Raw genomic sequence first — 23756 nt, forward strand, 5'->3', positions numbered from 1 at the left:
GAACTGGTTCGATTTTCTTTTTGCTTATCGGAATAGTTAATTCGAATTTATTCATCACTTTAAATGCTTTTCAGCTGCCATTTCTCAAATTGGCATCAAATGAAATTTTAACAAGAGAGGTATTTATTAGAAGGAAGAAGTATTTAAGAGAAACAGCTGTAGCGCTGAATGCTGTTCATAAAATTTATGATTTAATCTTTATTTAGTGGCGTGGAATATGCTACCTATTTGGCATCGAGTTTGCAATGAAGCTTGATTTTATATAAATATGTCAATCAAAATTTTAAAAATTCTTTCGATCCTCGTACTTCTCTACATTTTCTAGAGGAAATGTATGTCTTAATATTCTGCCTGCAGTCTCTACAGCTCGTTCTATAGTTGCTCGAAGTGTTCCTAAGCTTGTTGATACTCAGATTCAGTAGTCTCAAAGTTGAAATTACTTTTTATTTTATCTGTTGTCACCATGTTGCCTGAAAGGCGCTTGCCAACGTGGAAGTTTGGTACGGTTAATACACTTTAATTGTTCTGTTCTAATGTTGAGATCTACGTCCATAGATTCTAATCTTTTTAAGTGCCAAACTAAGTGGTGGCGCCTGAACTAGTTGACGTTTAATGTGTTCTGTATGTTGCCATTGGTGGTGGTTAAGCCACAGTCTGTGCGCTCGGTGTTGCGTAAGGATCACTTGGTGGCCAATTTAAGGTTTAAGGTTCTATGGATAATGATAAAGCTCAGTCCGCAACTATGTTGAGTTGGTAAATGATGTCATCTATTCCATTATTCACTCCTTTTAATTTATAATTTTTATCTTAATGATTAACTTACATAAGAGCTGAAGATATGGTCATTCTTGCCTACTGTTTTTATTTCATTCAATACAGACGAATGGTCAAGCGGTCGAATGCGTGATCCACCGATGAGATGTTAGCAATTAAGTGCGGAAGTGTGAATAATTATGTTCGGAGTAAGGCAGTTCTTTCGCTGACAGCGAATCTTCTTGGGATTCTTTCACAGCTTAAGTATTGATTTTGGTACGCCGATAGATTGAACAAAAAATCTTTTTGTTATATCATGCGAACGCATCCTTTGATGGACCTCCTAGGGGGCCATTCAACTCTTTATATAGTAAAAACGCAAATAAAGTTTTTGTTTGCACCAATTACAACCTCTTTATTCACAAAGCATTTGAGGACTACATTTCGTACAGGCAATTCTTCTCTAAGCTAGCTGTGAGTAAGCGACAACAGTGCATCTCTGGGTTCGTTGTAAGTATATTAATATTTTTTGTTGTTGACTTTTTAACAATTTTACTAGTGTTTAATATATTTGAATGTATAAACATTAAGAATAAGTACAGGTGAGTATTAAACAAAAACTATTCAGATTAGAAATGTCTCAATAATTTGGTTTCGGCTAGAACTCTTACAATATATCCAGGGAAACTTTGATAAAGTTGATAAGCAACTCGAATACAAATATTAGAATTAATACGACCATTGCGTAGCCATATAACAAAAGAACAAAGTCCAGGTCCGCGTATTTTAGTGGCCCTATTTCATTCTGCGTACTTAAGTCCTCCAGCTTCTGATGACCCGCATGGAGCGAATCAAAAAAATGTTGTTTCCTATAAAATTGGATAATTCCGCTTTGACGCAACCAAAGGATGTGTAAATTTAGTTGATGACGAAGCAAAAAATTTTCTCGATACAGAACAGAATTAAGTGACTGCTCATAAATACAAATATCGTCTGAGTAACGAAAGACTGGCCGCTTAAAGAAGTTTTGCAACTCCGCATAGAAATTCCATTTGAGGGCGTATACTGTATAGGCATATGATGTATTAAAACTATTTCGTAGCAATTCAAATTCGGTGTTGTTCTCGTATGATATGAATAACGATGCATACTTGATTCGCATTTCCTCAGGATAGTTATTGAAGCTGGAACGTGATCCGACTATCTGCAATCTGGCTGCCCGCAACTGCTCCAAATTGGAAATAAATTGAAGTCTGTGTGGCCGAATAAACAGAGCCGAAAGCTGCGCCACCACCGTGCAGAGCAGAGTGAGTTGAATCAGTGAGGGGATTAATCTAAGGAGCGGTCTTCTTAGCGATCGACGTCCATCCATCCATCGAGTCAAACAGTATATAATGGATATATAGATCCACATCCAGGGCGATTCAAAGACACCTCGTATGGCCTCACTAGGAGTTAGCCTACGCTCAACTGGCAGCATAGTGCACCAACTACTAATGGCAACGGGAAAACTGAACATGGCAATGGTGTTTTTCGTCGAGATAGTCATTGGAAAAATGCTGGATGTAACGTCAATTTGTCCATTTTGCGTATGCTGCAGAAGTTTGAAATATCCGTTCTTAATAGAGCTGACTTGCTTCGTAGCGGGATCTAAGCTCAGTTCTAGGGTGGCGTTTAATTGGCGTGCGAACCCCATAATTAGGCGCCAGAGCATGCCAGTAGTTATTTCATTTCCGTTGCGGTCTTTGTACATAAATACATACGGCTGCGATAGATCTGGTCGTGTCCTTATAATCTGTCCATGTAAATTGGCCAGCTTATAGGGATAGAGGAGCGACCTTGCACTGTAGAGCTGTGATAGTAGTCGAAATGTAGGAAACATCTGATAGGCGTAAAGATTGCGTGTGTTCAAGAAATCGCTCAATAGCAGCAGCACATTCGGAATAAGCAGATCCTGGCACTGCTTAAGAATCTTACGGATCACTTCCAGTTCATTGGGTTGACGCGAATCCTTGATGCAAAGCTGTATCACTAGAGGCACCTCCCTCATGTGGTTAAGCGTAATGCTCAGCGCGTTCAACATTGGTTGATAGAGGTCAATGTCCAAGCAAACCAAGCCCAGCATATTAACATCTTGATGTTCCTTTAAATAGGGCATATGAAGCCGATTGCTCCAAACCAATGTGGTGGCGCTTAGGTTGCTCTCACTCAATAGTTTTTCAATCCAGCAGTCACTTCCTGTTGTCGTATAATACAAAATTGTCCCGAAGTTTAACTCAGTTATCAAATGCAACCAGAAGCTAGCCAGTTGCACTGTTTTGGCTTTGGGCCAATCGTCCAAGGGCTGTTGATTCAGCCACATTTTGATTAGAACTATTGGATTTACGATTGGTGTTGAATGCCTTTATAAGCGCACTGCAGAATTGTAGTGTCAGCATGTTTAAGGGCTGACATGCAGATAGGAGTAGCCAATAGCGGTGTTAATTAGGCAAATTAAAACTATAACAAACAAAAACAAGTATGTCTTATTTCAGATTGGTAAAAATTCAATTTAAAAATTTAATTGAATATTTTATTCAGAGTAAGATTTCACAAGAAGAATATTATAATTTCAAATAATAACTAACTTTATATACAAGAGCAAGTAAATATTTTAAATAATTAATAATTTATAATTAAAAATTTTTGTATTTTATACCATAATAAAATACAATAAGATACATTGCATCACGCTGATGTGCGTTTGTTACTGTTAATGTAAATGGATTTAAGATTATATATATTTACTTAAGCATATAAAAATTCAATAAATTTAATTTAATATTTATTAATTATTTTGCACTTAGCTGTAAATTAATTTAAATTAAAATATATCTTGTTCATAATACCGTTAAATTAAATTATATTCGATTAATGAATGTGCTGTACTCAACTTCACATATCGTTACTTTAAAAATAATAAGTAACAGTTACTGGTTATGGAGTATCGCACATCTCTATGAGAACTCGCGGTGACTGTCGCTCTCTCCTTCGCATCAATTTTGCGAGCCCGTCACAGTTTTCTTTTCCATACTGGCGTTATAATTCTTACTGGTTTTCAATTGCATATAATAATAAAATAGAGTTTAACTTGTAACAAGAGTGAAATGAGCGAAACTATTAACACCGCGGCCCAGTTTCCGAGCTTCGAGAAACCGACCGTGCAGTTTAACGAAAAGGGCTGGGGACCATGCGAGCTGCCGGACACGTTTAAGGATGTCCCGTACCAGCCATTCAGCAAGAACGATCGCCTGGGCAAGATCTGCGATTGGACAAGCACCTCCAATAATGACAAGAAGTATCAGAGTAAGTTTCATCAAAGTTTATATTTCGCATATGCACAAAAGTGAGGTTATGTTCAAATGCCTTCGTTTTGTTTGTATGTGTGTCGTGGCAACCAATTTGAGACTACTCTTTTGCTTACAGACAAATATGCTTCTACGTTTGGCACCGGCAACCAATATGCCTATTATCACGAGGAAGACGAGACAACTTTCCATCTAGTAGACACGGCTCGAGTTCAGAAGCCACCGCATCAACGCGGACGCTTCCGCAACATGCGTAATTCACGATCAGGACGCGGCCGCAATGCACGCGGCGGTCTTAATACGCACGGTCATGGCATGACTACGCTGAACAGTAAGAATGTGAAGGCGCGTGATCCTCGCCGCGGTGTGGGTAAGCGATTTGGAAACCGTGGTCCGCCACCGAAGATGCGCGAGTCTTCGGTAGCTGTGCGCGCTGACTGGGCCTCCATTGAAGAGATGGACTTCCCGCGTCTCATCAAGCTTTCTTTGCCGAACATTAAGGAAGGCGAAGATATTACAACTTGCGGCACTCTTGAATACTATGATAAGACGTACGATCGCATCAATGTAAAGAACGAGAAACCACTGCAGAAGATTGATCGGATTGTACATACGGTAACCACAACTGACGATCCAGTCATACGTCGTCTTTCCAAAACGATTGGTAATGTGTTTGCCACTGATGCCATTTTGGCTACCATTATGTGCTCGACGCGCTCCAACTACTCGTGGGATATTGTCATAGAAAAAGTTGGTAAGGTATCTGTTGCTTATAATCAAAATATCTGTTCTAACCATACTTTGAATTTCAGGCGAGAAAATCTTCATGGACAAACGCGACCATACAGAATTTGATTTGCTAACTGTGAATGAGACTAGCGTTGAACCACCAACTGATGACGACAGCTCGTGCAATTCGCCACGTAATCTGGCCATTGAGGCAACTTTTATAAATCATAACTTTAGCCAGCAAGTGCTCAAAACCGGTGACCAGGAGGCCAAGTATAAATTTGAAGAAACCAATCCCTTTATAAGCGAAGATGAGGATATCCAGGTGGCTAGTGTTGGCTATCGCTACAAGAAATGGGAACTAGGAAGCGACATTGTAAGCAATGGCTAAATTCCACACTACCGTAATTAGATTAATTAACAAAACTTAACAGGTTCTTGTAGCTCGCTGCGAACATGATGGTGTGTTGCAAACTCCAAGTGGAGAGCCTCAGTTCCTCTCCATCAAGGCACTAAACGAATGGGACTCAAAACTGGCCAATGGCGTTGAGTGGCGCCAGAAATTAGATACGCAACGCGGAGCAGTGTTGGCTAACGAGCTGAGAAACAATGCCTGTAAGCTGGCCAAGTGGACGGTGCAAGCTGTGCTCGCCGGCTCTGATCAGCTAAAACTGGGTTACGTATCGCGTATTAATCCACGTGATCATTCACGTCACGTTATCTTGGGCACCCAGCAGTTTAAACCGCACGAGTTTGCCACGCAGATTAATCTGAGCATGGACAATGCTTGGGGTATATTGCGGTGTATCATTGACCTGGTAATGAAGCAGAAAGACGGCAAATATCTGATCATGAAGGACCCCAACAAGCCAATTATTCGTTTGTACGATATTCCCGATAATACATTCGATTCAGATGATTCGGACGATGGCGAGGGAGATGACGGTGAAGGTTTCCAGCAGGTCTACAACTATGCCAACAACAGCAACAAGATTTAGTTTCATTTCCATCTCTGTTTGCATCATAACGTTATAAACACAAACACATCCAAACATATAAACATACTCGTATAATCATAACAATAACCGGTTAAGCAATGCCACAGTACATTAATATATTTGTTCTTGGCGTTAGCTTTAATCATTTGATTTTAAGTTGGCTGCATTTGCAAGTGCAACGAATTCCGAGTAAAGCCCAGAATGGAAACAGATTTCTAATTTTGTGGATTGTTCTTTATGGGCGGGCCGCTGGGTGGCATGGCAGCTTATTATACCGACTCGTACAAACCCATCAATAATCGATCACCCCTGACATCTGGCCGATTTATTGAGAGAGATAGCGTCTAGCATCCGTATGCTAGCTATCAACTGGTCGTTAATGTTCAAGCGAACTTAGTCTCAACGCGAAGCTCACGGCGATTGATTCACGTAAATTTCACGGAGATAATCTGACAATGTCGTCTTTAAGGCTACTGCTGATATTGCTTGGTGCATTGGGCGCCATTGGCATTACTGGTAAGGTCATTGACGCCTACTTGTTATATCATTAAAGCCGTTTAATCCTGTCCCTCCTCGATGTTTAGTCTCCTCCAAACTGCAACTGGTCTAACCGGTTGTGGTAATAGTTTTGTAAGTCAAATTACCATATTAACATTGAGTTGATCTCCGTTAGCTGGTGCCACTGCGCAATTTAGTTATGGAAGCTGCGAGGCAAAGGGCAATAAGGAACGCGGACTATGCATACATATACGAGACTGTCCCTTTCTCTACGAGATACTAAATATAAGCCAGACAACCCCAGAGCAACGTCAGCTGCTATCCGATAGCCAGTGTGGATTGGATAATACACGTCAGAGCGGCTTGGTGCAGCGTATTCTTGTCTGCTGTCCAGATAGCAAACGCCGGATGCAAGGTACAGGCACAGGCACAGAAAATGCGACACGTGTAGTAAATCGTTCTGATGATGAACCCGAGCCAGGCAATGTGTTACCAAGTATAGGAAATTGTGGGATTATGTTTGCCAATCGCATTATTGGCGGCATTAAGACAGAACTTTTCGAATTTCCCTGGATGGCGCTGCTGCAATATAAAAAAGGTGAGCTTAGCAATTATCTGCTTGACAATCAAATCAGGCTGATGACGCCTTTTTTAACTAACAGCTGATAATCAACTTGGTTTTAACTGCGGCGGCACATTGATCAACTCGCGCTACGTATTAACTGCCAGCCATTGCTTGGCTAGCAATCAGTTGCAAATGTATGGATGGCAGTTGCACAGTGTCCGTCTGGGTGAGTGGGATTTAAGCTCTGCTCCGGACTGTATCACCGAACTAAGCAATAAACAACGCACTTGTGCACCCATGCACATGGACATAGAGATTGAAAAGAGTATTCTACACGAGCTCTACGTACCAAATTCAATTGACCAGATGCACGATATTGCCCTACTACGGCTCAAGCGATTCGTCACTTATACGGAATACGTAAAACCCATTTGCCTGCCGGTTGGTGACGATGTACGTAACCACAATTTTGAAGGCTATGCCATGGATGTTGCAGGCTGGGGTGTTACCGAGGATGGTAAGCCCAGCAATGTGAAGCTGAAAATTACTGTGGATGTTTGGAAACTTAAAAATTGCCAAGATAAATACCGCAGCTACCAGATGCGTCTAAATAGTTCACAGCTTTGCGCTGGTGGCAAGGTAAATATTGACACCTGTCAAGGTGACTCCGGTGGTCCCCTAATGGTAGCTACCAATGTGGGAATGCAGGAAGTATTCTTTGTGGCCGGCGTCACATCATATGGCCCCAAGCCCTGCGGCCTGCAAGGCTGGCCAGGTGTATACACTCGAGTGGGACAGTATGTTAACTGGGTGTTGGACAAATTAGAAGCTTAACCCGATTGTTAACTTTAATAAATAAAATTGGTAATTTATTATTCACATAGTATCTGGCATTTTCTAGCTTATTAAATTTTAAGCGTTGCGACCAATTGCTTGATTTACTACATTATAAATAGTGGAATGCAAGGAGCTTCATTTTAGGACAAAGTGCTAATAAGCTAACGCGCAATAAATATAAATACAATATAAATAAAGATCAATAGAACAAGAAAAAAAATTTCTCAAATATTTTGATAAGAACTCAACGACAATATTCAAATATACATACATAATTCATAGTTCAAAAAATTGAGGGAAAACTAGACTATGTACAGAAAAATTAATGCTAAGAATAAGCTCTATAGACGTTACTTATTTTAAAGAAAATATTTTTTTGTTTTGTATACGCATGAACTTGGGGTTAACATAAAACGAAATTGAGACTAACGAAATAAATAAAAAGTTTTTACAAATAATAAGCGACAAATTTAGGAAATTATCTTCTTTTTTTGGTTATACAGTTTGTTAGCCGGTCGATAAGCCAAGTTAATAAGGTAGATAGTATTCGAGCTGTAATTACTTAAATATAGAAGAAATTGACCCTGCTAGAGGCTCAGTTTCAAGAGCAGGTGGTGATAGTCTTGTTTTTGTTATATAATAGGCACCACAACGAAGGCAAGGCTGACAAACAGAGCATTGCGAAAATTCGCTTAAATCACACATCTTCGGGTGCAGCACGTGGGGCTGTGGCCACAGCAGGAACAGCAACCTCACATCCTTGCTTTCTTTCGAGCGCAGCTAACTCGTTTTGTAAAGTTTCCAAAATTCCCTTGACGGCAATGCAAAAGCCGCGGCTGCACGGCAGTAGTGGAAATTCGGGCATCTCACATGGTGTTTTGTAGTCCTTGGGCATGTCTGTAGAATATACTATAATTAACCTATATTTAAGGCAACAAACGCATAACTAACCATTAATGCTGGTTATTTTTAATCGCTGTGCATCTGCCGAGTATTCAGACCAGGTCTTCATACGGCTATGTAACTCGGTTCCAAATTCCTTAAAGTGCTCAATCAATTCCTTGCGAAATATGAATGGAGGATTTTGTAATTGTTTTACAGTGGAGTGGACAATTTTAATAATTGCCATTTCATTGTAGACACGCGAGTTTTCATTTCCCAATTGAGTACCTAAAAAGAAGACGAACACTATTATAATAAAACTTAGCTCGGATTTTTTGCTTGATAACCTACCACGTTGCTTCTCATAGCCAGCCTCATTATAGTAGGGCTCATCCACAAGTATGAGTCCCTGTATAGAGACCAAAACCTGCAGCATTGTGCTTTGAGGGGACCAAACCTCAGTATCACGTCCGGACCAAGTACCCAACAGCGAGACACACACCTTGCCCTCTTCGTACAGGTTAGGATTAAGACGTTCCGTGCAAAAACTTATGTAATGACATGTGGGCGGACTCTTGGGATAGTCACATCCCATTTGAAAGTCAAAGAAAAACAGGGCGTTTTGGTAGGGAGTGCGTTGGGGACCCACCATCATAACAGATATAAGATCCATGCGATCCTCGTAGGCACGCACAACAACACCTGGAGGTAGGGATGCTTGCAGCATAGCATACTCGCGCTGAACAGCGCGTTGATAATGAGCCTTGTTGTTCGGATGTATAATATTTCCAATAAAATAATGACCGAGTGGTGCGTTTGGAACTACTTCAAAACAATTATTGCTAGATGTGATATCCTGTATAGGCGACGGTGATGAACAAGCAGTTGGGCTTTCTAGTGGAGGCAATGACTCAGAGAGTCCATTTAGGTTTAAAGGCTGTTCCATAACTTGATCTTGATCTTGATCCTTTTCATATGCTGGCGGCATATCATGATCTGAAATCTCTGTATCCTCATCTACCTCCACATCGCTTATGTGCTCATCTGCATCTTTGTCTTCAGCTTTATTTCTGCCAAATGTTTCCACTATTGCCTCGCGGCACTTTGCCATTTGCTCTTTGATTAGAAAACAAAAAACTTCACAGACGTCCGCATCATGATTAGCCACCAACTCAATGCTGGTGCTGGAAGACGATCTCAAAATCGACTGTTTCTTTTCCCCTTGGCTGTTGTCCTTTGAATCGCTACCAGCAGTGACTTCACTTGAACTATTTTCCCCTCGAGAATGAACCCCAGAATCATTCTTTAAATAAAATAAATTAGAATATTTTTTCCGATATGCGCATTTGTGGAATACTTACCTTACTGTTCTTATGTTTCTCGAAGGCTTTTGCAATGCTGACACGTGCCGTTCTAATCATATCTGCATATTCACTACGGTACTTCGTAATTAACTCATTATAGGTAAGCTGTGTCTCACTATCCGACAATGATATATTGTCCAGTAGTACGGACTGTTCTGCGGAATCCTCAACATTAATTTTTTCGCTGCTGCTAGTCTTTTTGCACTGCACCTCTTCCACATGAGTAGAGGACTTCCGTTTATTTGGTGTAGATGTCGATGCAGCGAGAGGGATCGAAGGTATCTCTAGCTTTACTGCCTGACGAACAACTGGTGAAGCTATGTCCGGTATAGGTATTTCAACACTCATATTGACTGCATCCGCAGTACCTTGAGGCGTATTACTTGTATTCGTTTTGGTTGTAACCTGCGCATCTGATTGCTTCTGCGGTTGATCTTTTTTCTTTAGGCATAATATTCCATTAAAGTAATCTTCATGAAAGAAATCAGTTTTTAGAAAACGATCAAGGAACCGGCAGTTATTGTATACAGCCAACAAATCCTTGAGAACATCCGCCTTGCGCTGTTCTGGTAGGACGTGAAAAATTTTTTCAAGACGCTGAATTGCTTCCTTAGCACGATCGATTCCCGAAATAATGTGATCCTCTACATCCATTGATTCGATGCTAGCACTCATATTCATTGTCTGACTATTCTCAGACTGTGTTTCCCATGAATTTTCCGAGTCGTCAGACTCGTATGCATCTTGAGTATCGCTTTGATGGATTTCGAAGAGATCCTGCGGATAGCACATGGTGATATGGCCTTTGGCCCACCAAACGCGTACGCGGCCATCAGGGAAATTATCAATAACTTGGCCAGCTGTTGAATTCAAATCGTCTCCAGTGAAATTAGATACTCTTATAACCATAGTGCCTGGTCGGTACTGATAATCCGCATGATCTTTCAAATCGTAAACACTAAGCTCCTCTACATCTTTGCATGATGGACTGTGAATGGCTATTCAATGATTACTGAACATTAAAATAAAGTCACATACTTACACAGGATTATCCATATTTCCATAGATATTGAACCATTTAACTTTGGCTATGCGTTCATCGTGATCCACGGATTGTATGACTCCGTAATCCATCTGCGACGTGCTGTAGTCGTTAGCTTTACTAACAAAATCTCCAGGAAAAAACTCATGATTGTCTAAATGGTGTATAGGATACAAATCGGTTGACGGAATGCCTGATTCCACAGATCCATCCTGCCACACTACCGTTAACGAACTATATACAACCAAAGTTTCTACAACCATGTCATCGCCATCTTTGGGATCATTTTCTTTTCTTGGTATTGCAGATTTTTTACTAGGTCGAGGCTTTTTCTTGCTTGATCTACGTTTAAAATTCCGTGTCACAATACGGGCAGCCTGAGAAGCAAAGGAATTTAAAGGATTCACTGTTCCTCCTTCAGTCTCTGGGGACGTAGCTGTTGCTTCAATTGTTTCTGTTGCGTCTTGAGTTTCCTGCACTGGCTCTTCATCACCCTCATCATCAGCAGTTTCCCAGGTTTCATCATTGTTTGCCCGTGATTTTTTTCCAGTTGAGTTTGATGAGGTAGACAGCTTAAGCGAGATATTACTCGTATCGTTTTCAACCACAGACCGATTTAGTCGCTGATTGCTTGGTTTATTACAAAGACGTCGCACCTTGAAAATGTGAGCACTGCGAGAGCTGGATGGCGCTGACGGCGAAGGCGTATTCTCTATCCCCATCGATGAGCTTTGCGTCAACTGCTCCTTTTGGTCAGCTTGCTTATTCTCCTCACTCTTTTGTCGTTGGTATATGGTCTGGTACAACTTGGCTGGAAAACAAGTTACTGTTATTACAAACACTTATTGAATTTTGTCTTGCATACCTTGCTCCTGTTCCCAGACGGAATATTTTACAAGTTTATCACATTTCGAATATTTGAGGTAGAAGCGATCGTGAATTTGCAGCATATAAGATTCATAAATGTTCAAGCGCTTAACATTTGCCAAGTCATCGCCCTTTATACAACTCTTCGGCTGCTTTAGAGGATCCAATTCCGTACCACTGTCAAACTGTGGTGTGGCCTTAAATGTCCAAGCCACAGTTATAGAAGTTGTTTTCACAGATTCCACAGTGTACTAAAAAACCAAGATGAAATATATATACAAAGAAAGTTATAAGCAGCTCTTATCATTGTTCAGCTAAAAAATTGTTAAGATAATATTTAAATTAAGCGACAAGATAAATAAGGCACATCATACAGACGGACAAATGAGTACGGCCATAAATACATCGAATAAGGCCACATTATTATATTATTTAACCTTATTTGGGGATATAAGAAGTGAGAAAATGAGTTGTGTTTTTATTAGTTTGTGTATACCTAATGCATCTATATTTATAGTTTCGACTCTAAGATTGTGTATTGCAGACGATAAGAAAGAGAAACAGTATGTATTCTCCTTTTTGTCCTCTTCAATAGAGCTAATACAACTACTTTAATTCCATTTATCAAGCGAAAACAGGTCTACTAACCATAGAGCGTCGCTTGCGATTGGTTGGCAAAGGCAGGTCCGGTGTTAAATTAATAACGCGATCCAAAGGCGGCAAACGGCCAATAACCACGTTGTTTGGATAGTAAACACTGGGACTGAATACTTCACGCTCACTCGGTCCATAGGCGTCTTTGAACTTATGAAAATCATTGGATGTAATTTCGATAAGAGTACCGTAGCTCGATCTACATAAAAAAATTAAACAGGTATTGAATGGAAACCACACCCTGCCCGCGGCTGATTACTCACTTTAATACGGCAGACTCATCGACGGTGACAGTATACCCAATCCAATTTCCTAAACATACGGGCACATCACGTGACCACTCTGAAATGGGCTTCAAACGCTCCGAGGGTACATTTCTGATTACATATTTAGTGCCCAATACTTTAACATCTGCGCGGACGTTAACATCGCGCACATACCCAGCCTGCCCAGACATATGCTTCTGTCCAGGAAGGCGGCGACGTACCACATCACCTGGCATCAGGGTGCGGTCGACGAGGCCAATCTGAAATGTGTTCACATTTTGATAATTCAAGTTGGAAGAATTTTATACAAAAGAAGAAAGCAAACAACACGTGTCAATGCCAAAGAGCCCAAAAGACAAAACACTTGTCAAAACAGAAGAAACTGTTATTCACAGTTATGTACACATACGAACAAATATAAGTACATATATACGTGCTTTGAGCTGTGCCAATTACATAACCTCAATGTACTTACCGATTTTTCAGTTCTTACAATTTCCTTGCCATCCGGATAGAAGGCGACGCGCACCTCGCCCTTCCCTAGCACCTCATTAATTTCCTCTTCCTCATCATCCGACGAATACGATTCGGCTGTCCCAGTAACAACTCCAAATCGCACGCGACCTTTGCGATCGATGCGAAAAACTTCATCCTCGAAAAAGAATTGAAACTCCCGATTGTCCGAATTCTTAGACGCAGCAGTACCGCCGCCCGATTTACGATTACTAGGGTTACCGCTTGCCACAAATGGCCGAGATTCAGATGTTGTCGTCTCAGTCTCTATATCTGCTGCTGCCCTTGGTAATGTCGGCGCAGCCTCCAATGGGGTGCCGCCTGCATTGGCAGCACCCGCGACTTGACTCAACATATTACCAATTGTGAACTGCGTGCATCAGAATAAAGATCGTAAATTGCAATTTAAACGAGTGCATGTTATTTTGCAATTTGTATGTTTCATTTAACGACCATAAGCCCCTTCTCCAAAGTTTTCTAATTCTGCTGCTTCACTTATATGTGGCAGCTACAATTCCTATATAGATTTTTGTACATACCATGAGCCGCCTGACGGCAAGAAGTTGGACTTCCTAGCAATAATGAATTTAATGGCTAATGGCTTCACTTACTCTAAACAATTAAATTTATTTACAACCGAGAACCGGGCGAGATGTTTAGCATATTTCACATTTATTTCCAATACTGCTTAGTAAATACATTTAAAGTCAACAATGAGGCGACTTTGAAATTTTATTACAATTTTGCCAACTTATTTAAAAAAAAACTAAAAATACAACAGCTGAAAGCTAGTTAAGTTGGGCCCAATGCTTGTTTTTAACAGAAATATATTTAACATATTACGACAATGTTGTTAACAGAGAGCGCCTATTTAAAAGCAAACTTTATTTTTGATTTTGGTTCATTTTCAATGCTTCAATTTTTATTTTTCTAATTTCAAAATATGCGTACTTACACTAAGTTGAACATGGAGGTATTTAAACTGTCAGTGTGAAAATTAGGCACGACTCTAATTTTCATACCAAGAGTTTTAACATAACCATTTTGGACTCATATATAATTTTTATTTTAAGAGTATCAAATCCATGTTTATATGTTTAAATATGGACGCATATATACATGGATTAAATGTTCTTCAATGAAACGGGAAAACAGTTTTGTTGGAATTGTGAAAAATATCGATACCTCAATATTTCGTTGATTTTTTCGATACATTTTTCTTGCGAGCCTAATATCAACCCGGTATAATTTTAAACGTCTTCTATAAAAATAAGAACAAAATATTGAACAAAACCGGAAATAGTATTTGTAATAGTTTTCAAGTACACACCCATTTTCTGAGAAGTGAATGCACCGCTATTAATGTGATTAAAACTAACAGAATGACCATTAATATTATATATACTATTGCAGCTAATGTACATAGTTTCATGCTAAGCCTGACTACAAAATAGTAAGTCAAAATTTTGACAAATAAAATCAAATATTATACTCACTCTTTTCTTAAAAAATGAGTGCACTTTGTGCAAGAAACTAGTTGTTATTGACTTGCTGCGTATTCACAAATTTCACAGTGTATTATTGCATTCACAAAAATTTTTCACAAAAGTGTATATATATATGATAAAATTCGAAAGATCAAAAGAGAACGAATAAATGAGCTCTACATCAAGGCATGCTCTGTTTTTAAAAATGGGAACAAGCCAATAGTTATACTCCGAAGTATGAAACGTTATCGTCTAAGTTGGAATGAACTGCCCGCCACAACTCTGATAGACGTGCTGTCAGTCAAGTTCCACATCACACGTTACGAAATATCTATTCTGGGATTGCCGGATTTTGTTGTCATAAGATTCTACATTTCGCTTGCTTGTTGCAAGATACTTGGCGCTCACACGCTCGAGCCAAATTGGTCGTCAATACATAATACTCCGAGCTGCAATTTAATTTCTAAAACACCTCATAACACGTGATAAATATGAAAGAATAGCGTCGGTTTTTAGTTTAACTTTATTTCTTAATACACAGTTTTCTAATATTGCAATTACATATTATCACATCTGACTATCATAGGTGGAGCATACGGCGAGTGGTGCACTCCAAATGAATACGCGCGGCCCGTCCGTCCTGGACGATAATACATCAAATCATAATAATTTGGACCAGGACCAACATTCTCTCCACGAATATAACAAGTCGGCCTCATTGAATACACAGGCGCGCGATTTAATTTAAGATTTAGGTCATCGGCAGCATAAGCCGCAGGTCCCGGTGAGTCCGCCTTCCGATTAATCTTAGCTTGCATGCCCCTGATTAAAGAAATGGAATCAAAACATGCGTGTAAATACAATGGTAGATAATACACACATGCTATAGGCTGGTGCCGCTGGCCTTATAGGGCTGACTTCGAATTTGTACGCACTGGGTCCGGGTCCAATTTTCTTAAAACTGAATTCATTCCGCTTTCCCAAGGAATATGCCGGTGCAGTAACACCTTTGAAAAACGGCTTTACGTGTACATCATGTGCCCCGGGGCCGGGCGCGACTCTTTTGTCTGTAATATGCCCAGGTCGTATTAGCTTCAGTCAGAGCATCCAAGTCTAATGCAACCTACCAATAATTTTTGTCATGGGAGCCATTGTGTATTCAGCGCCACGACCTACGCCATAGCGCGTCAGCTTGTCTACCTGATAGGCACCTGGTCCAGGTCCCGGATCTGGGCCTAACATAGTTGTACGGGCCCCAAATGAATATTGCGGCATGCGCAGCTTTCGGTTGTCATGTTTCTCATATCCCAAAGTCGGTGGCAACCCGTAAGCTCCCGGACCAGGTCCTGCAATTGCAAACACATGATTAATTCGCAAACGCGTGCAACACTTTGATACTTACCCAAAGGCACACGCGCCATGTTTTTTCTGCAATATCAAATAAAACCTAAAATTTTGAAACTCAAATGAGTTGCTGCCCGGATAAAACCTAAAAGCTAAGTGATCATTATCCAGGCAGTCCTATACCATATGCCCTGAACCCAAGAAATTAAAGTCATGGCCAACTAGCGATTTGGACTAAACGTATTTAACATCTATAGTATATAAATACAAATATACGAATTATATTAGTCTTGAACAACATAAATCCAATATTAATGTCGTCCATAAATATGGCGTCCAACTTGCATGGAAAATTGATCTTTAGTTGATGGAAATATAAACGAGAGTGTACTCCAGTTGCAGCTTAAAATTAGTAAATTTCTTACTCACTTTCCGCTTTGAATAATAGGTTGGGGTTGGCTACATTAGAGGCCGTCTGATAACAATACTGACTGAACATTAAGACAATTTATTATTTTAGAGGCATACACTTAATTTGATTTATTACTACTTAAATTAGACTTTAAAATAATTTGATCCAATATTGCAAGCATTTACATATTATCACATCTGACTACCATGGGTGGAGCATACGGCGCATGGCGCACACCGAAAGAATAGGCGCCTCTATTCCTTCCAGGGCGATAATACATTAAGTCATAATAATTGGAACCGGGACCCACAGGCTCGACCTTCAAATCGCACTTCGGTCTCATCGAATACGCCGGTGCACGATTCAGCCTGTTATTCAGATCCCCTGCATTGTAAGCCGCAGGACCAGGCGACTTCGAATTTCCAACGTTGTTGGTCTGTTTGCCCCTGTAATACAGATATATTTATAATATATTTAGACATGGTGACATGGTGACATCTGATGCCATTCTACATAGTACACATACATGCTGTAAGCTGGAGCAGCGTGCATAATGGGATCGGTATTATACGTATAAGCACTGGGGCCGGGTCCAAAATTCTTAAAGTTATAGTTGTTCCGCCCGCTCATCGTGTAGGCAGGTGCCTCACTGCCTTTGAACATGGGCTTTGAATGAACATCGTGTGCGCCGGGGCCGGGACCAAAACCTCTATCTGCAATCAAAGAGTATTAAACGGCAAGAAGAGACTATTTTGCCTTTTGACTTACTTCTCGCGTTAGTCAAAGGAGCCATCGTATACTGCAGGCCTCCACCCTTGCCATAGCGCGTCCATTGGTTTACCTGGTAGGCGCCTGGTCCTGGTCCTGTATCTCCATTGCGCGACTTGGTACGGGCTCCGAAGGAGTACTGAGGCATGCGCGGCTTACGGTTATCATGGTTTTCATACCCAACAGTTGTGGGCAATACGTACGCATTAGGACCAGGACCTGTCCAAAAGCAACCATTAGGATGAGTCGTGCTCACTCAATCAATTTGAGGCTCCTTACCTGAAGGCACACGCGCCATTTTTTTACTGCTATGCAATATTGGAAAAAATTTTTCCAAGTAATTTTGAGTTGAGTTCCGAATAAATTCCTAAAGTGTATTGAGCATAGACAAAAGCCCCTCCACCCATGTGGGGCGGATCCACATGATATTTAAGTCAAGGCCAAGTAATTATGAAGACATTAAATTGAAAATACATTTATGTATATATGTGGTTATTGGTGCTATGTTAAGGATTTTTGATGACTATTTGTGATTAGTGCATGAAATATATTGCTTCGGCTTAAATTGAATGCAGTGTTTATTCCAGATCCATGGAGTTGTACAGCTGCTTGTAGCGCGAGCCACGCCCACTGTTCTGCACAAGTAGCTCGTTTTGCTGCTCTCTAACTCGCTGTGGAGAAGCGAATGTTAGCTAGTCAACCCTTTCGTGGAAGTATTAATTGAACCACAAACCTTCGGATCATATTTCTGATATAGATAAACTAATATTGGTCCGTACAGTATGTTGAATATACCCACAATACGCATGAGCCAGACGAAGCCGAAGCTCTGGGCCAACTCTCCGCCAATCAAAGGAGCTGCCAACCACACGAAAACAGTTTGTGAGAATATTACGCTCCCAAGAGGAGAAGCAAAGTCCTACCAAGACAATAGGCCAAGCTCACGGATGTCTGTTGTATGGCATAGACCGTTCCGTAGCTGGATCTAGTGCTTCGAGTCTCGCCGTTGTCATCCTGCGCCAGTGTAGCATCCACAAAGGTAGCCAGGAGTGGAACCAAGGCTGCATCGATCACTCCAATGCCCAGGCCCAGGGCAAAGTGGGGCAACAACAGTTGCGCCACAGTTGTGGCGCTGGGTATCTGAATAAAATTAATTGGAAATAGAATATATTGATCAAAGCAAGTTAAATACTCACCAGAATAGACGCCAGACCCACCAGCAGCAGGCTGAGACAGGAGATCTTCAACTGGCCGTAACGAAAGGCGACGCTACCAAAAAAGTTTGTTCCCACAAAGTAGCCTACGGAATCCGGTATGAAAACAGTGCCCAATTGCCATTTATTTGGATGAAGATACTGAATCAGCCAGATAGGCAAACACGGCTCCAGTATGGCCATTGTGGAAGTGGAGAGCCAAATGGCGATCACAATGGCCAATATCATTTTGCATTCAAGCAGCGCGCGCCACTTGGTGCTCTGTTCGAAAGCTAAGACTTCCGGCTGCACGGAGAGATCCATGGTGAGCAGCTGTAGGCCCAGGCTCAGGAATATTACAGTCGAAAGTATTATAAAGGGTGCCGATTTGCCCACCATATCGTAGAGAATACTCCCAAAAGGATAGCCTATTAATACACCCAATGCAATGCTGCCCAGAATGATGCCCATGACCTTGGAGCGACGCGCCTCCTCCGGATAATGCTGGGCCACCAGACTCATGCCGCAAACACCAATGCAAGCGGAGCCCACACCCTGAATAGCGCGTGCCAACAACAACATCCAATAAGATTCGCCCACGGCAAACACTGAAAAGTAAACATAACATGTCATTAAAATGGATATAGTAAGCTGTAGCAGGCTTCGCTCCACAAATTTACCCAGCGAGGAGATCAAAAGAAAGCAAGTGCCCACCACGATGGGCAGGCGATACCCACACTTGCTGGACATATTGCCAACAATGGGATTGAAAACCAATTGAACCAGCGCTTTCATGGCCAACAGCAGTCCAATGGAGCCATTTTCGCGCGACAAGCCTACGGTGTTGTTATTGCCATTGAGATTGCTGTTGACAATGCTGTGGCTATCGACCTTTGTGGCTGTGGTCGCATTAGTGCCGCCCAAATGGTTGCTGGGCAGCAGCGTCGTCATCGTTGTAGACGTCAGCAGATGCAGCGTTGTGAAGTTAACCATCGATTTGCCAGGTATTGGATGCTTGGTCATGTAGAATTGTGTCTGGTCTTCGCTGCGTTGCGCCATCTGATGTGACAGGGCAGGTGCAGAGGACGGTATACCCTCCTCCACTCGGTAACCCTCTAAGGTTGGCGGCTCCAGGCTGGCCAAATAGTCGGGCAAAATGGGCACTGCAATCGGTGTAAGTGAGTTGTGGCTTTTATCAACTCTTATCTGCTGTTATCGTATAATTAGCATTACCTATCACGGTCAGCAGCACGTTGTCCAGCAGCAGAGCTATATACACAATTACTGCAATGAGGCAGCGGCTCTCAATGTCATTGGACGGCGGGGTGGAGCTGCGTCTGGCGGAAACGTTTAACTTGGCCGCAGCCTCGCCACTTGTTGACTTCTCCGACATGACTCGCGCGCCAATTATCTAAATCAATATGCAGCACTAACACACACGCAACAGCGTTACACTGCCATATGGCCCAAAAATTGAGGCGCCACAAAATATACTACACAATTATAAAGCGAACACACACACACGCAGCGTAGTTACTTGTGTAAGGGAAAAGATTTGAGCACTCTTTCACCAACAGGTGGTGTTGCTGCCTCAACGTGTTTGTGGCTATTGAAAGGTTGCAACAAGCCGCCGACTGCTTTTACTGAAAGCAACAGCAAACCCGAACGAACCGAGCGCGCAAACGAGTCCCCGTTAACGAGCACACAGCCTGCAAAGTAAATCATCTGAATTCAACATGTGCTGCGTGGTATCAGCAGAGTATATGCGGCACTCTAACCGAACATGGCAGGAAAATTTCATATAATTTCGATTGTGCTTTAAACAATGTTTTCGATTCAACTAAAGCCGGTAAATGAATAAAATAAAAGTCCCATTTCATGTAACTTGAACCGAGCTGTCTAGCCTAGGCAATTAGGGTAACTGTTAGTCGGGCAATCTCTGATTAACGTTGTGGCTGCTGTTGTTGTATGTCATATTGCTGCTTAACAAACTGTTGTCATGGTTGTTTCTTCACATCTATCGCCTCGACGCCAAAGCCACAAAAACCGCATCAAGTTCCCACGACTCGAAGGCCTGCGACCATGCCTTGTCCCTGATAAGCGTGCTATGGATTTTTCAGACTCTCGAATCATTTTCCATTTCATTGAGCATTTCACAGTTTAAATTTAGTCCTGCAAGAGGTGCCGCCGCAACATGAATTTCTCACGAATTGCGCAATTGCTGGCTCAATAATAGACCACATTTAGGAAATGGAGAGTCCAAAACAGGAGATTGAGAAAAGGCACGAGGTTGACATTTGGAGGCGGCACCTTTTTTTTTTTGTCATCGAATGTAACCCAATTTTGTGAGTCTGGCTTTCGGCCAAATGTCTCTGTGCTGAGCGAAAAATATTGCTTAAGGGTATTTTTAATACATACATTGATAGTGTGTTATCATGAGTAAAGCCTCACCTTGTCATAGAAATAATAAAATAACAATTTGATTTATTTATTGGCTGTCGAACACCTGTTCTTTTTTAAACAAATGTTTTAAACAAATGGTCAGTCTTTGATTAGTCAAACGATTTATTTAATCTATACTTACAGTTATATGGGTATATCTCCGATTAGATAGGCAACAGCCAATTCGCTATAGGCAAAGCCCACCAAATCTACTCTACTCCAATAATCAATTAAATCGATAATTGGTTGAAAAGTTGATTATTTGATCATTTGAAAATTTAATATAAAAACTTAAATCTCGCTGCGGGTCTTAGTAATACAAGCAACTCTCCGATTATTAGCAAATAATACATTTCTAAATAGTATATAAATAGGTCGTAATCAACAATTTAAATTCACACTTACAGTTAAGATTAGTTGTCAGCGAAAAACACCTTGGATCGGCTTTGCTTCGAGCAATTGATTTAGTTAACGGGCTTCTAGTCGGACGATCGGTCAATAAATGTTGAAGTGCAAAAGCTATTTGCTCCTTGGCCCTTTGCTGGTGCTGCTGATAGCTGTAATCGGTAAGTCTTAGGCACGTTTGGCTATCAATAAGAACACCTGCTTTATGAAGTGCTCGACTAGGTGGCCAGGCTGAAACCGTTCCCTGTAAGCTAAGAGATGCAAAGTATGGCAAAGTATGTGTGTGCACGGCGGATTACTGTGACTATCTGGACAATCCTACCCTGAGCAGCGATGATGAATTTGCGCTGATTTCCAGCAGCAAGAAGGGGCTTCGATTTGAACTTAACAAGGGCAACTTTGGATCAAAGGATAGTTATGTCATAAAGGACTATGAAGAGCCGGATACTGAAGCAGCTGCTAGCAATGACACGATCTTATCGCGGCTAATGGATCAGGCGTTGGGAAATATATTCTCTCAAACGGCCTCCACGACAAGCAGCATTACGAGATCCGTAAATCTTAACTTGGATCGCAGTAAGCGTTACCAAAGGATTGAAGGATTTGGTGGCAGTTTTACGGGAGCCGTATCCTATTTGTTGGAGAACTATAAGGAACAAGACATTCACGATCATCTCTACAAATCGTTCTATGCTGCAAATGGACTGGGATTCAATTTGATGCGCATGTCAATGGGAGGTTCTGATTTCGACTTGGGACCATGGGCCTATAACGAGAAACCTGAGAACGAAACCATTCTGACTGGCATGGATCAGCTGGACGATCGGGATGTTATACGCGTGGAGCAGATTAAGCGACTGAGAGACATTTCAGGCGTGGAGAATCTGCGGATCAAAGCAGCTGCGTGGAGCGCGCCGCCATGGATGAAGACCAACAACAGGTGGACAGGCTTTGGGCAACTGAAGCGAGAATACTATCAGACCTGGGCCGACTACCATCTTAAATGGGTCGATTTGATGGTGAAGAATGGTCTGCCGATTTGGGCTATTTCCACGGGAAACGAGCCAATGAATGGAATACTCTTCATGGCTTTTGTCAAGTTCATGAGCATGGGCTGGATACCACAAACACAGGCCGTATGGGTGGACGAAAACTTAGGACCCACCATTCGTAACTCAAAGTATAAGGATCTGGTCATATTCGGCAACGATGATCAGCGTCAAACCAGTCCGTTCTGGTTCAAGCAGGTAACACATTACACGTTTATTTTCTTCTGATTTTCAAAGTTGAATAACGGTATCCGCCTGCAGATGAACCGGACTCGCCCTGGTTCGCTCAAATACATTGACGGAGTAGCGCTCCACTGGTATTGGGATGAAATATTTGGAAGCAGCTTCGTTTATAGCACTAGCGAGTACATGGCCAACAAAATACAGATCATTTCCGAGTCTTGTATTGGAGACAAGCCCTGGCAAAAGTCTGCCCCACTACTTGGCAGCTGGGAACGTGCAGAGAAGCTTGGGCGATCATTCATGTCCCATTTCAAGGATGGCTTCCACGGTTGGATTGACTGGAACATCATATTGGATGAAGCGGGTGGTCCCAACTACGTTAAAAATACAGTCGATGCTCCAGTGATTGCCAATACGACATGTAAGCAATGAAGTGCTTCAGGCACCTGCGCTCTAATCTGACTTTATTATCATGATATTTTCGACAGCCTTTACTGAGTTCTACAAGCAGCCCATGTTCTACATCATGGGACATTTCTCGAAGCTAGTGCCCGAGGGCTCTGTGCACATCGAGGCGGTGGCCAGCAACGTCAATCTTGACTGTGTGGCTTTCGTGCGACCTGACGGGAAGATTGTCGTTGTGCTCTTCAACACCGGACGTGCCGATCTGAATATCAATATCACGGATACTATTCGTGGAAAGCTATTGGTCAATGTGCCAGCCAGGTCTATACATACACTACTCTATAACTAATTGAGCAATAAATATTATAAAGGCTTGCATTCTAAATTTCTTTACTCAAATTTAAGTTCTTTTAGGGTCGGCATAATTTATTTAATATAATTTAAGTGAGTGCCAATGTGGACAAAGGTGCTCCAAGAAACAGGGTATGCTTAAAAACGAATCTGTTTTAGAAAGAAAAAGTCGAATTGAGAGAGGAAGAGAGAGAGAGAGAGAGAGAGAGAGAAAGGGCGCTGCAAAAGCAACTCTCACATTATCAAAAGAGCAAGCGATGATAGTGTATCGACTCTTAGGAAGAGAGTTGAATTGTTGCCGCTGTCGCTAGCTTTTGCATAACTTTTACTTTTGATTGCCAAATGCGTGAGACGTTTTTAAAGTGGCGCCTGCCACTGCCCCTGCCCCGCCTCTGCTGCTTT

General features: G+C 41.6%; 8 protein-coding genes across 10 annotated transcripts; 3 read left to right on the forward strand and 5 right to left on the reverse strand.

Annotated features, from left to right (window-relative positions):
- Positions 1-1382: 1382 nt before the first annotated feature.
- On the reverse strand, positions 1383-3115 carry LOC115482786. Its single transcript, XM_030222785.1, has one exon. The coding sequence runs from the start codon at positions 3113-3115 to the stop codon at positions 1421-1423; it is 1695 nt and encodes a 564-aa protein (XP_030078645.1). The 3' UTR covers positions 1383-1420.
- A 649-nt stretch (positions 3116-3764) lies between these two features.
- LOC111601528 (eukaryotic translation initiation factor 3 subunit D-1) lies at positions 3765-6046 on the forward strand. Its single transcript, XM_023318157.1, has 4 exons — positions 3765-4098; positions 4219-4854; positions 4913-5205; positions 5264-6046. Exons 1-4 carry the CDS (start codon positions 3900-3902, stop codon positions 5825-5827), a joined length of 1692 nt encoding a protein of 563 aa, XP_023173925.1. The 5' UTR covers positions 3765-3899; the 3' UTR covers positions 5828-6046.
- Positions 6047-6210: 164 nt separating this feature from the next.
- On the forward strand, positions 6211-7943 carry LOC111601529 (spaetzle-processing enzyme-like). The gene is made up of 3 exons (XM_023318158.2): positions 6211-6343; positions 6501-6923; positions 6988-7943. The coding sequence occupies exons 1-3, from the start codon at positions 6283-6285 to the stop codon at positions 7722-7724; spliced, it is 1221 nt and encodes a 406-aa protein (XP_023173926.1). The 5' UTR covers positions 6211-6282; the 3' UTR covers positions 7725-7943.
- Positions 7944-8196: 253 nt separating this feature from the next.
- LOC111601527 ((E3-independent) E2 ubiquitin-conjugating enzyme) lies at positions 8197-14948 on the reverse strand. Of its 3 annotated transcripts, none has more exons than XM_023318154.2 (10): positions 14812-14948; positions 13278-13685; positions 12800-13062; positions 12531-12735; positions 11881-12133; positions 11016-11826; positions 9971-10961; positions 8961-9912; positions 8679-8897; positions 8197-8624 (listed from the first exon to the last, which is right to left on the reverse strand). In XM_023318154.2, exons 2-10 carry the CDS (start codon positions 13668-13670, stop codon positions 8425-8427), a joined length of 4287 nt encoding a protein of 1428 aa, XP_023173922.1. In that variant the 5' UTR covers positions 13671-13685; positions 14812-14948; the 3' UTR covers positions 8197-8424. The 3 variants fall into 3 exon arrangements, with proteins under 3 accessions (XP_023173922.1, XP_023173921.1, XP_023173923.1); XM_023318153.2 differs by lacking the exon at positions 14812-14948 and adding an exon at positions 13855-14023; XM_023318155.2 differs by lacking the exon at positions 14812-14948 and adding an exon at positions 13927-14022.
- Positions 14949-15307: 359 nt separating this feature from the next.
- Positions 15308-16304, reverse strand: LOC111601509 (outer dense fiber protein 3). Its single transcript, XM_023318104.2, has 4 exons — positions 16205-16304; positions 15930-16148; positions 15683-15869; positions 15308-15624 (listed from the first exon to the last, which is right to left on the reverse strand). Exons 1-4 carry the CDS (start codon positions 16221-16223, stop codon positions 15360-15362), a joined length of 690 nt encoding a protein of 229 aa, XP_023173872.1. The 5' UTR covers positions 16224-16304; the 3' UTR covers positions 15308-15359.
- Positions 16305-16667: 363 nt separating this feature from the next.
- LOC111601510 (outer dense fiber protein 3-like protein 2) lies at positions 16668-17710 on the reverse strand. The gene is made up of 4 exons (XM_023318105.2): positions 17606-17710; positions 17327-17545; positions 17085-17271; positions 16668-17004 (listed from the first exon to the last, which is right to left on the reverse strand). The coding sequence occupies exons 1-4, from the start codon at positions 17622-17624 to the stop codon at positions 16740-16742; spliced, it is 690 nt and encodes a 229-aa protein (XP_023173873.1). The 5' UTR covers positions 17625-17710; the 3' UTR covers positions 16668-16739.
- Positions 17711-17785: 75 nt separating this feature from the next.
- LOC111601508 (synaptic vesicular amine transporter) lies at positions 17786-20321 on the reverse strand. Its single transcript, XM_023318103.2, has 6 exons — positions 19753-20321; positions 19200-19682; positions 18523-19127; positions 18250-18466; positions 18060-18184; positions 17786-17997 (listed from the first exon to the last, which is right to left on the reverse strand). The coding sequence occupies exons 1-6, from the start codon at positions 19910-19912 to the stop codon at positions 17905-17907; spliced, it is 1683 nt and encodes a 560-aa protein (XP_023173871.2). The 5' UTR covers positions 19913-20321; the 3' UTR covers positions 17786-17904.
- Positions 20322-21354: 1033 nt separating this feature from the next.
- LOC111601437 (lysosomal acid glucosylceramidase) lies at positions 21355-23370 on the forward strand. Its single transcript, XM_023318013.2, has 4 exons — positions 21355-21527; positions 21589-22613; positions 22677-23019; positions 23087-23370. Exons 1-4 carry the CDS (start codon positions 21464-21466, stop codon positions 23350-23352), a joined length of 1698 nt encoding a protein of 565 aa, XP_023173781.2. The 5' UTR covers positions 21355-21463; the 3' UTR covers positions 23353-23370.
- Positions 23371-23756: the final 386 nt, after the last annotated feature.

Source organism: Drosophila hydei, unplaced genomic scaffold (genome assembly GCF_003285905.1).
Source record: "Drosophila hydei strain 15085-1641.00,03,60 unplaced genomic scaffold, DhydRS2 tig00000063-arrow-pilon, whole genome shotgun sequence".
NCBI classification, from domain to species: domain Eukaryota; kingdom Metazoa; phylum Arthropoda; class Insecta; order Diptera; family Drosophilidae; genus Drosophila; species Drosophila hydei.

Coding starts and splice junctions, on each gene's coding strand:
- LOC115482786 (XM_030222785.1), bottom strand. CDS start 3,115: ATGTGGCTGAATCAACAGCCCTTGGACGATTGGCCCAAAGCCAAAACA.
- LOC111601528 (XM_023318157.1), top strand. CDS start 3,900: ATGAGCGAAACTATTAACACCGCGGCCCAGTTTCCGAGCTTCGAGAAA. Junction 4,099..4,218: donor TAATGACAAGAAGTATCAGA/GTAAGTTTCATC, acceptor TTTTGCTTACAG/ACAAATATGCTTCTACGTTT. Junction 5,206..5,263: donor GGGAACTAGGAAGCGACATT/GTAAGCAATGGC, acceptor AAAACTTAACAG/GTTCTTGTAGCTCGCTGCGA.
- LOC111601529 (XM_023318158.2), top strand. CDS start 6,283: ATGTCGTCTTTAAGGCTACTGCTGATATTGCTTGGTGCATTGGGCGCC. Junction 6,344..6,500: donor GGGCGCCATTGGCATTACTG/GTAAGGTCATTG, acceptor GATCTCCGTTAG/CTGGTGCCACTGCGCAATTT. Junction 6,924..6,987: donor GCTGCTGCAATATAAAAAAG/GTGAGCTTAGCA, acceptor TTTAACTAACAG/CTGATAATCAACTTGGTTTT.
- LOC111601527 (XM_023318153.2), bottom strand. Junction 13,063..13,277: donor TTGTAAGAACTGAAAAATCG/GTAAGTACATTG, acceptor AACACATTTCAG/ATTGGCCTCGTCGACCGCAC. Junction 8,625..8,678: donor AAAAATAACCAGCATTAATG/GTTAGTTATGCG, acceptor TATATTCTACAG/ACATGCCCAAGGACTACAAA.
- LOC111601509 (XM_023318104.2), bottom strand. Junction 15,870..15,929: donor TCCCATGACAAAAATTATTG/GTAGGTTGCATT, acceptor GGCATATTACAG/ACAAAAGAGTCGCGCCCGGC. Junction 15,625..15,682: donor GCGGCACCAGCCTATAGCAT/GTGTGTATTATC, acceptor TTCTTTAATCAG/GGGCATGCAAGCTAAGATTA.
- LOC111601510 (XM_023318105.2), bottom strand. Junction 17,272..17,326: donor TCCTTTGACTAACGCGAGAA/GTAAGTCAAAAG, acceptor CTTTGATTGCAG/ATAGAGGTTTTGGTCCCGGC. Junction 17,005..17,084: donor GCTGCTCCAGCTTACAGCAT/GTATGTGTACTA, acceptor TCTGTATTACAG/GGGCAAACAGACCAACAACG.
- LOC111601508 (XM_023318103.2), bottom strand. CDS start 19,912: ATGTCGGAGAAGTCAACAAGTGGCGAGGCTGCGGCCAAGTTAAACGTT. Junction 19,128..19,199: donor TCTTTTGATCTCCTCGCTGG/GTAAATTTGTGG, acceptor TTTACTTTTCAG/TGTTTGCCGTGGGCGAATCT. Junction 18,185..18,249: donor GAGCTTGGCCTATTGTCTTG/GTAGGACTTTGC, acceptor TGTGGTTGGCAG/CTCCTTTGATTGGCGGAGAG.
- LOC111601437 (XM_023318013.2), top strand. CDS start 21,464: ATGTTGAAGTGCAAAAGCTATTTGCTCCTTGGCCCTTTGCTGGTGCTG. Junction 22,614..22,676: donor GTCCGTTCTGGTTCAAGCAG/GTAACACATTAC, acceptor ATCCGCCTGCAG/ATGAACCGGACTCGCCCTGG. Junction 23,020..23,086: donor AGTGATTGCCAATACGACAT/GTAAGCAATGAA, acceptor TATTTTCGACAG/CCTTTACTGAGTTCTACAAG.